Source organism: Lutra lutra, chromosome 8, assembly GCF_902655055.1.
Source record: "Lutra lutra chromosome 8, mLutLut1.2, whole genome shotgun sequence".
NCBI lineage: Eukaryota > Metazoa > Chordata > Mammalia > Carnivora > Mustelidae > Lutra > Lutra lutra.
In genome coordinates, this window is record NC_062285.1 from 92,104,362 (window position 1) to 92,114,925 (window position 10,564).

Sequence of the window (10,564 nt, forward strand, 5' to 3'; positions counted from 1 at the left end):
TTTTACAGTCTGGGTTGTTTTGGCTTTCTGTTTTCGAGTTGCTTCATTCTGTTTGACTTTTTACCTCCTCTTTCATACTATAAAGAAAAAAACATGTTACTTAGAAAGATGTTATAGCTTTTAAAGATTTTTAAAATCTGATCTTTTTAAGCCTTGGTGGTGAGGAGGGGGGTGTTTCCCCAACTACCCTGCATCTCCTATTTTTGGCATTCTGTTGGCTCAGCTTCTGTCCGGTTAAAGCAAACCGCCTCTCTGCCATCCATATCCCACACCCTCCCATAGGAATGGCCCTCTCTAAACCTGGATTTTTTCTTTTTTTAAGATTTTATTTATTTGACAGATAGAGATCACAAGTAGTCAGAGAGGCAGACAGAGAGAGGAGCAAGCAGGCTCCCCGCTGAGCAGAGAGCGGGATTTGGGGCTCCATCCCAGGACCCTGAGATCATGACCTGAGCTGAAGGCAGAGGCTTTAACCCACTGAAACACCCAGCACCCCTAAACCTGGATGGAGGAATGGCCCTCTCTAAACCTGGATTTTTTCTTTTTTTAAGATTTTATTTATTTGACAGATAGAGATCACAAGTAGTCAGAGAGGCAGACAGAGAGAGGAGCAAGCAGGCTCCCCGCTGAGCAGAGAGCGGGATTTGGGGCTCCATCCCAGGACCCTGAGATCATGACCTGAGCTGAAGGCAGAGGCTTTAACCCACTGAAACACCCAGCACCCCTAAACCTGGATTTTTTGAGCGAGAGTCTATGCCAGCCCTTTTCACTGTCTTACTTCTTCATCTTACACCTCCTGCTATCTGATGTTTGCTCTCACATCTCCCGCAGAATTCTGAAACTGTTGTCGGGCAGGCATTGGGAGCAAAGAGGGAACTGCTGGGAACAGAAGAGGAGTGGGGTTAAGATTGCCATCAATCAGTGCTTCTTAAGCTGTGGCATGAGCAGAATCACCTGGGAGGACTGCGAAACTGCTGGGAGAGTCTTTGATTCAGCGGATCTGGGTTGGAGCTCAGGGCTTTTTAAAAATTCTATCCAACAAGTTGCCAGGGGCCATGGATGCTGCCTGTCCACAGGCCATATTTTTGAAGAACCACTTGAATCAAGTATTGTAACCTAACGTGTATTTATGGCTGTTTCTCATCTCCCGCAAAATATTTCTTTATCAGAACTTTGACTTTTGCTTTTTAGGAAAAACAAGCAAGAAGACGTTTGAGTATTTTCTCCTGATTTCCAGCTAAAGCCGGTAGAGGGGAAGACGCACCTTAAACACGTGATGGGAAAAACATGTATGGGGAAGGCGGAGGACTCATTCTCCACCTTCGGCAGAAAATCAGCCCTTAATATTGGTGCTCGTTTCCAGAGTTCAGAACAAGTATTGGGGTGAGGGTGGGAATTTATAAATTTGGTTAATTTCAGCTGCTCACAAATGTTAAATGCAATTCAATTAATAGTCTAGAAAACAATGTAAAATTACAGATCCAAAACACACATCCATAACATAGCAAGCTATTAAGGTGTTTATAGCAGACACTTTATTTCTCCTCTCCGTTCCCTAACTAGCATCCACGGGTTTAAGAAGTCAGGCAAGGAAAACTTTTAAGGAAACTTTCTCAGTTAATTTAACTGGGAGTTAATCAGCAGTTGGGTGGGTGGGAGGGGAATCACCCTTCATCTCTCAGCACTAGAACCCGGGGCGGTGGGGTGGGGGGGGTCGAGGCAGGGAGGGAAGCCAGGAACCATTTCCGGATGTCTGGAATAAACCGACTTTCAAGGCAACCTTAAGGGAGATACAACCACAGAGGTTCTTCTAAAAATTTCCGCCTACGTGACAGAGAGTATGATTGTTTTAATGCGGAGCAGATGAAGCATTACCCTATTAGTCCGCTAATAGGACTATGCCCACTCACCTTATCCCTTTAACCATTAGCATTTACATTAAAATAGGCTGGCTGATTGGCTTACCTGTTGTTTTAAAAGGAAACCGGATGAAAACTTTGGGGATTGATTTTTCTCTTGCAGCTCAGCCGTTTGGTGAAGTTTAGGTTTTTCTCCCTCTTTCTGGGCTGTTAAGTTCTTGCCAAGCTACTTTGTACCAAGTTGGGTGAGGATCACCTCCCACCGGACCCCAAATATCTAGGAGGAGCCTCGGTCTGTCACTAGGCTTCCAATGGATTCGCCAGAGCAGCTTTACCCAACCTGGGCTCCGGGATCATCTCAGACACCCAATGAAGAGGATTCCCAGGAAAGCTCAGGTAAGCCCAACGGTACCCTTTCTCCTTTCTGACGACAGAGGGTTTGGGAGCGAAGAGGTTGCCTACCTTCTTAAATTGACTTCAGTCTTTTAAAGAGAAATGCAGAAAAGGGAACCCCTTCCAGACAGGAAGGCCAAGGTTGTGTAGGTCTCCCCAGTGAAGAAACCCAGGAGGAGGGGAAATTGGGGAGGGGCTCTTGAGAACTGCATGGTTTACTTACTACATTCAGGAACACTTGCAATGTTTTCAGCCCAGTTTCTGGGGAAGAGCTATCAGAATTCTCCTAGATCGTGCCTCAAAATGTCTGCCTACCAGAAATGGCAGAAAGGAACAAAAATACAATAAACCAAAACTCTGATTTAACGTAAAATTTTTCTTCATCTCAGCAACCTTTTCTGGGTTGGTTTACCAGCTAAATTTACCCTTTAGGAATGTTAAACAGGGAAATGGCTTTTCAGAGGAAATTGAAGGAAGGGGAACACTTAAAGGCATGAATGTGCTCTATAATGTAAATTAGTAGGATGCTTTAGAGGGCGTTCTTAGGAACAGTGCTCCAGAAATACTGTCAATTAGGTCCTCTCCTGGCTTCTTCCTGTAGCAGAACTCATTTCTGGGAGCTTTACCCAATCCCAGGATTAGCCACGGAGAACCACTCAATGTCTTTGAAATCTTACCGAACCCTGATTAATGGGTAGGCCTGAGCCAGTCCTCACTGGGCAGCTAGAAAGCTGGGTGGGAAGCTTGCTGATACTTGATAATTCATCAGCATCCCCTCCCCAGCCTAGACCTGCCTCCCCCCATCTTTGAGGAAAGAACCTGGGTGGATATGTACAGGGGGAAAATTAACGAAGAGAGTATATCTGTATAATTTGATCTGTTTTTCCTCTAATCTGCCTTAGTACATGATGGTTCCCAGCTAGGGATCATTATTTATATGTGCACAAGTAACTAGAAGTCGAATGGATCCTGACTCTCTTACTGAGTGCTTTCACAGGGAAAATGAACGTTAACTGCTAGGAGAGCGAATGGGGTATGCATAATGGTTTGGATCGAAGAGGTGAGTGGCTGATTTTGGAGTTGGAGTGGAGAGGTTTTGTATGATGAAAAGGTTGGATGTGAGTGAAGAGGGTAACAGTTTAGCTTCTTAGTTCTGGTTGTTGTTGTTTTTTAAGGTTTTATTTGTCAGAGCACAAGCAAGGGGAGTGGCAGGCTCCTGGCAAAGGAGGGAGCCTGATGTGGGACTCGATAATGGGATCATGACCTGAGCTAAAGGCAGATGCTTAGCTAACTGAGCCACCCAAGGGGTCCCAAGGAGAGACTGTTGCATGTGGGGTTTGTCTGTTTCACGAGCCTGTACCTACCCCCTCCACTCCTCCGCCAAAACTTAAGACGTTTAGAATTGTTACCAAGTGCTGAAACTTGTTTACTGATTTTTGATTTGCGTTAATGCTTTGCGTGTCTCTTCCCCTCTTCTATTACAAATTAAGAAAAATGAAAATGGGAAAACTACAAATACCTGATTTCTCTCCCATGTTTTTCCAGTTGGAATCATGTATTTAGGTACCTGTTGACCCTGTGCGGGGGGGGGAATCTAACCTTTAGAACTACCAACAATAGGAGGAGCAGGAAAAGTTTTTAAAGAACTGTTTCCCTGGGTGGCTCAGTGGGTTAAGCCGCTGCCTTCGGCTCAGGTCATGATCTCAGGGTCCTGGGATCCAGGCCCGCATCGGGCTCTCTGCTCAGCAGAGAGCCTGCTTCCCTCTCTCTCTCTCTCTCTGCCTGCCTCTCCATCTACTTGTGATCTCTCTCTGTCAAATAAATAAATAAAATCTTTAAAAAAAAAAAAAATAAAGAACGGTTTCCCATCAGAGTGGATTTTTTTTAAGGTTTTATTTATTTTTAGAGGGAGAGGGACAGACTCCAGTCCGAGCAAGCTGAGGGCCGAGCCTAACGGGGCTTATCTCATGACCCTAAGATCATGAGATCAAGACCTGAGGTGACATCCATTTGGCCACTTAACTGAGCCACCCAGGTGTCCCCCATCATCATGGATTCTTTTTAGGATTTTATTTACTTTGACAAAGTACAAGCAGGGAGACCAACAGGCAGAGGCCGAGGGAGAAGCAGGCTCCCCGATGAGCAGGGAGCCCAATGCGGGGCTTGATTCCAGGACCTTGGGATCATGACCTGAACTGAAGGCAGATACTTTTTTTTTTTTTTAAAGATTTTATTTATTTATTTGACAGAGAGAGATCACAAGTAGATGGAGAGGCAGGCAGAGAGAGAGAGAGAGGGAAGCAGGATTTCCGCTGAGCAGAGAACCCGATGTGGGACTCGATCCCAGGACCCTGAGACCATGACCTGAGCCGAAGGCAGCGGCTTAACCCACTGAGCCACCCAGGCGCCCTGAAGGCAGATACTTTTATTATAATTTTTTTTTTAAAGATTTTATTTATTTGAGAGAGAATGAGAGAGCATGAGAGAGATCAGAGGGAGAAGCAGACTCCCCATGAAGGCAGATACTTAACCAACTGAGCCACCCAGGCGTCCTATCAATAGTGGATTCTTGGGGCGCCTGGGTGGCTCAGTGGGTTAAGCCGCTGCCTTCGGCTCGGGTCATGATCCCGGGTCCTGGGTTCGAGCCCCACATCGGGCTTTCTGCTCAGCAGGGAGCCTGCTTCCTCCTCTCTCTCTGCCTGCCTCTCTGCTTACTTGTGATTTCTCTCTGTCAAATAAATAAATAAATAAATCTTTAAAGAATCCACTATTTTTTTTTTTTAAGATTTATTTATTTGTCAGAGAGAGAGAGAGAGAGAGCACAGGCAGACAGAGTTGGCAGGCAGAAGCAGAGGGAGAAGCAGGCTCCCCACAGAACAAGGAGCCCGATGTGGGACTCGATCCCAGGATGCTGGGATCACGACCTGAGCCGAAGGCAGCGGCTTAACCAACTGGCCACCCAGGCGTCCCTCAATAGTGGATTCTTTTTTATTTATTTTTTTTTTTTTTAGATTTTGTTTATTTGACAGAGATCACAAGTAGGCAGAGAGGCAGGCAGAGAGAGAAGGGGAAGCAGACTCCCTGCTGAGCAGAGAGCCCGACGCAACTCGGGGCTCGATCCCAGGACCCTGGGGTCATGATCAGAGCCGAAGGCAGAGGCTTTAACCCACTGAGCCACCCAGATGCCCCATCAATAGTGGATTCTTAAGCATGTTCTCAGATGTACGGTCTGACCGCGTTCAGCATCTTAGACAGGCACTGTAGGTGATGCACTAGATGTGATCTTCCATCTTGAAGAACGTCCCATTGTGGAGCTTCGGAGGAGCAGACCTCCTTTGAGCACGAGACAAGTGACTTCTGAATGATGCAGTGCACTCTATGATGGATCTTAACTTTCTCTTTTCTTACAGGTGCCTCTCAAATGATCTCTGAAGTATTAACCAAGAACCTTGGTAAATTGACCCTAGACTCTAGTATTGTCCTCCCTTCCCCTCTGCCAGAGTATCCGTCTCAGCAGCCAGGCAGAGAGAGGAAACCACAGGGGCTGGTGGAGCGTATCCTCAGCAGCAGTGGGAGGAGGACTGGAGTGAGGACCTTGTTAACAGCCCGGAAGGAAAGGATGGCAAGGATGATTCGAATGATTCAGTACCAGCGCTACCTAAACCCGGGGTCTCAGGTAGGCTTGTGGGATCTGGGCAGACAGTGCTGCCCCACCTGGTGCTCAACAAGCCGTTAAGAATGACGCCCGGGGTGCCTGGGTGGCTCAGTGGGTTAAAGCCTCTACCTTCAGCTCAGGTCATTGTCCCAGGGTCCTGGGATTGAGCCCCACATGGGGCTCTCTGCTTGGCAGGGAGCCTGCTTCCTCCTCTCTCTCTGCCTACTTATGATCTTTGTCAAATAAAAAAATCTTAAAAAAAAAAAAAAAAAAGAATGATGCCCAACGGGAAGCCTGGGGGCTCAGTCTGTTAAGCCTCTGCCTTTGGCTCAGGTCATGGTCCCAGGGTCTTCAGACTGAGTCCCACATCAGGCTCCCTGATCAGTGGGAAGCCTGCTTTTCCCTCTGCCTGCTGCTCGCCCTTCTTGTGCAACCTCGTTTTCTTGTCTCTGACAAATCCTTTAAATTGATGATGAACAGAATGATGAGCAGCAGTCACTCAAAACTCTAATGATGAGCACAGGGTGTGAATAGCACTTGCGTTTTCAGGATTGTCCAACAATTGATGGAGATGTATAATGTTAGTAATCCAGCCTTTTTGATGGTTTTTGAATAAATATATATTTTTCCCCCCATAAAGCTTCAAAAAGATCTACAGCAGAAGGAAACAGAGGAGGTAAAATAAGATTTTCTCACGTTATACATGTGGGGGGCTATCTGGTTTCTGGTTTTTGTTTTGTTCTGTTTTTTTGTTGTTGTTGTTTTGTTTTTTGGTTTTTTTTTTGTTTTGTTTTGTTTTTTTTTTTTTTTGAGAGGAGAAAAGGGGAATGGATTTGGACCTTCTAAATCTCTGAGAACTCTGGAGAAATCCATTTGTGTTTGTAATTCTTTAGTTCTTTTTTTCCTTTTTTCTTAGAGCAGTTTTAGATTAATGGCAAAGCAGAGCAGAAGGTTGAACCTTCCCATGTATCTCCTGAACAGTGCCCACCACTATGAACATTACATGCCATGATGAATTTGTACAGTTGGCAAACCTACAGGGTACCCACGATCACCTCAAGTCTGTTATTTACATTAGGTTTAACCCTTGGTGGTACATTTGTACTTTTACAAGTGTTGTCAAAAACATGGTCATGAAGATAATCTGTAGTAAGAGCAGACAACCCCAAGTACTGGGTCCAGTTACTTTGAAGGGATTCAGAGAATGACACAAGGATACATTTTTTACTGGTTGACAATCAGATGTTCCTATAACAGAATGACCCACAGTCTGGCATTCTTTGGTACCCATACATTTCAGTTCAGTCTTACCTCTTTGCCTCTAAAAACGTGTATTCCAAAGGCTATTTTAGGGGTGCCTGAGTGGCTCAGTTGGTGAAGTGTCCAACTCTTTTTTTAAATTTTCAAATTTTTTAAACATACAATGTATTGTTAGCCCCAGGGGTAAGGTCTGTGAATTGCCAGGTTTACACACTTCACAGCACTCTCCATAGCACATACCCTCCCCAATGTCCATAACCCCACCACCCTCGCCCTCTCCACTCCCCCACAACCCTCAGTTTGTTTTGTGACATTAAGAGTCTCTTACGGTTTGTCTCCCTCCCAATCCCATCTTGTTTCATTTATTCTTTTCCTTCCCCCCCCAACCCCCCACATTGCCTCTCCACTTAATCATATCAGGGAGATCATATGATAGTTGTCTTTCTCCGATTGACTTATTTGAAGTGTCCAACTCGATCTCAGCGCTGGTCTTGATCTTGGGGTGAGTTCAAGCCCTGAGTTCATCTCTGTGCTCCACTGGAGTCCACTTAAAAGGTTATCATAATAACCAAGCCTTGATTTGAGGGTGGTTACATCTCATGGTGCAGTTAATCCATTTTATTTAAATTATTAAGGCAGTTAAATTCATTTCTTCTCAGGGTGAAACAAGAGTGGAAAGATTCAGATGTCGCTGTCATTATTGCCTGTATCACAAAGATCTTGCTGAGGAAACCAGCATGGAGAATAATGATGACGTGGAGCCAATGTAAACAGACTTTTATTCTTGAACTATTTCTTTCTGCTAGTGATTTTAGGATCATTTTGCAGCAGCTTGGAAGGCTGCTCTATGTTAGGGCAAACTAATACTTTGATAATCTGATATTACAAGGGTTTTTTTTTTAATATATATTTTTTTTTTTTACCGTGATGCCAGTAATTTGAGGAATCCTGTAGTTTGCTTTTGGATGACTTCAGTATACTTGGACCTTTTTGATTTGACCTAAGGAAGCACTAATAGGTTTTGAATGTTGCCTGTGTGTTTGAGAGACCTGAAGTCATTAAGGTCTGAAGATATTAAGTCTAATATCAAAAATTGGAAGCCAAGTAACTTGTGCAGAAGGAATACAAGAAAACTGGGTGGTTTGGTAAGCAAAATTAGGGTGGGTACATATGCTAGATTTTCTGGTTTTCTGACCTTGTAATAAAATTTTTTTGTTGTGCTCTTTCAGTTTCCAGTAGGAAGTGTGTATGTAGAGGATCTTAATAAAATTGAGTTATTTGAATATCTGTTAATGAGTCTTGTTTTTTTTAACTCACTTTTGCTGTATGTTTAATGAACAAGAGTTCTTAATGACATTGCTAGCATGTAAACTGGCATTCTAATGTGTGGTGATGTCCTACTGGAAAGGGAGCTGATATTCCTGGGTAAGGTTGGAAAGCAAGGAGACAGATACTGGGTGGCCTGGGTGGCTCAGTAGGTTAAAGTGTCCTCTTCGGCTTAGGTCATGATCTTGGGGTCTTGGGATTGACCCCCCCACATCAGGCTTCCTGCTTGTGGGGAATCTTTTTCCCTCTACCCTCCCCGCTGCTCGTGATCTCTCTTGCTCTTTCAAATCTTTCAAAAGACAGATTCTTGTACATAGCACCTTCTGGAAGAGCTCTTGAAAACTGGGAGGGAGATAGAGGTGAAATATGTGTTCTCCATGTGGAGGAGAAGCGACTGGAGACCTGGGTGAAGAAATAAATCCCATAAATACATAGGTATGGAACCATAATCTGTTGGTCCTCAGAATGGGGTGGAGGCAGAAACAGCATGAACTTGAAGACTGGTTGCAACAAACGGAAAGGGTAATGGGTGATGTTAGGGGGAGGATATTAAATATTGGCCTCTGCTCACTACCAAAGTAGGTCTTAAGAGGTTACTCTACTTAGGTCTAGTCTAGCTGTCCTAGTCTACTAACACGGTTAAGTTGTGGGAAGTCTTGAAGTTTTTGTTAAGCTTGCAACAAAATTCTGCAGCATATATTTTTCACGGAAAACCTACTCAAGACTGCACAAAAGTGGCTGAGAGACGGAAATCCCTTTCTGCACTTTAAATACTGTATTACATAGCTCTCCCATCTTTCCTTTTGAGTTCCTTTCTCAGGTGTTCTGAGATGCAGGGCCCCTGACGTGGGGCTTGATGGCAGGACCCTGGAATCATGACCTCAGGCACCCCTAAAAAATTCTTCTAGAATTCAATAGGGAGCTCACACTCAGCCCTTGAGATCAAGAGTTGCTTGTTCTGGGCCACCTGGGTGGCTCAGTGGGTTAAGCCGCTGCCTTCGGCTCAGGTCATGATCTCAGGGTCCTGGGATCGAGGCCCCCATCGGGCTCTCTGCTCAGCAGGGAGCCTGCTTCCCTCTCTCTCTCTGCCTGCCTCTCTGTCTACTTGTGATCTCTCTCTGTCAAATAAATAAATAAAATCTTAAAAAAAATAAAAATAAATAAAAAAATTAAAGAGTTGCTTGTTCTACTGACTGAGCTAGCCTGGTGTCTACATTTTTATTTTTAACTTAATGAAAATTCCCAGGATTAGACCAGTAAGTCTATGTATTTCACCTAGGTATTAGCCATGCTTAACACTTTTTACTGAGATACTTGGAAATTTCTGATGTTAACAATCCTTCATTCTCAAATACTTAGTATTTTGAATAAGAGTGTTCTCTGACAGAATGGCAAATTTAAGACAAATTTTTTTGGTAAGAAATTGTATAATTTTTGCCTATTCAGCCTTCCGTATCACTCTTCTGTGACTCTTCAATGTAGCAGAGATTGAGGTTTCTTTGTCTAATGCAATCTGAACATCAGTGGGTGATTTTTCTCTCCTTTATCATACCGGCCATATTTGTATATGTGTGTACTTCAGGAACTTAGAATTAAGATTTTCTCTCCAGTGGTTACCCCTAAAACTTAAACCTCCTTAATATTTTTACTTTTCCTTAGTACCTATTTTTCTTTTTTTTTTTTTTAAAGATTTTATTTATTTGACAGAGAGAGATCACAAGTAGGCAGAGAGGCAGGCAGAGAGAGAGAGGAGGAAGCAGGCTCCCCGCTGAGCAGAGAGCCCGATGCGGGGCTCCATCCCAGAACCCTGGGATCATGTCCTGAGCTGAAGGCAGAGGCTTTAACCCACTGAGCCACCCAGGCACCCCTATCTGCTCACTTTTTAAAGTCCCTTTTCCTCCAGTTACTATGTGTAATGCCGCCGTGTAATGCCCATTGTTAACTCTTCTGTTCTTTTTTTTCTTGAGAGACTGCCTGTCACTCCTTTTGCTCAAGGATATTAGGAGCATTGTTCTACTGTTGTAAACGCTGAGTGTCCTTCAGAGCTGAGACCAGCTTGCTCCCCTGCCCC

At 44.3% G+C, this 10,564-nt stretch overlaps 1 protein-coding gene across 2 annotated transcripts; it reads left to right on the forward strand.

Annotated features, from left to right (window-relative positions):
- Nucleotides 1-2,123: 2,123 nt before the first annotated feature.
- DPPA3 (developmental pluripotency associated 3) lies at nt 2,124-8,095 on the forward strand. 2 transcript variants are annotated; one of them, XM_047742996.1, is made up of 4 exons: nt 2,124-2,255; nt 5,663-5,928; nt 6,548-6,583; nt 7,827-8,095. In XM_047742996.1, the coding sequence occupies exons 1-4, from the start codon at nt 2,171-2,173 to the stop codon at nt 7,935-7,937; spliced, it is 498 nt and encodes a 165-aa protein (XP_047598952.1). In that variant the 5' UTR covers nt 2,124-2,170; the 3' UTR covers nt 7,938-8,095. The 2 variants fall into 2 exon arrangements, with proteins under 2 accessions (XP_047598952.1, XP_047598953.1); XM_047742997.1 differs by lacking the exon at nt 2,124-2,255 and adding an exon at nt 3,287-3,312.
- Nucleotides 8,096-10,564: the final 2,469 nt, after the last annotated feature.

Excerpts from the sequence above, each read along its gene's own strand:
- DPPA3 (XM_047742996.1), top strand. The coding sequence starts at position 2,171 with ATGGATTCGCCAGAGCAGCTTTACCCAACCTGGGCTCCGGGATCATCT. Across the intron at positions 2,256-5,662 it reads GGATTCCCAGGAAAGCTCAG|GTGCCTCTCAAATGATCTCT; the intron begins GTAAGCCCAACG and ends CTTTTCTTACAG. Across the intron at positions 5,929-6,547 it reads ACCTAAACCCGGGGTCTCAG|CTTCAAAAAGATCTACAGCA; the intron begins GTAGGCTTGTGG and ends CCCCCCATAAAG.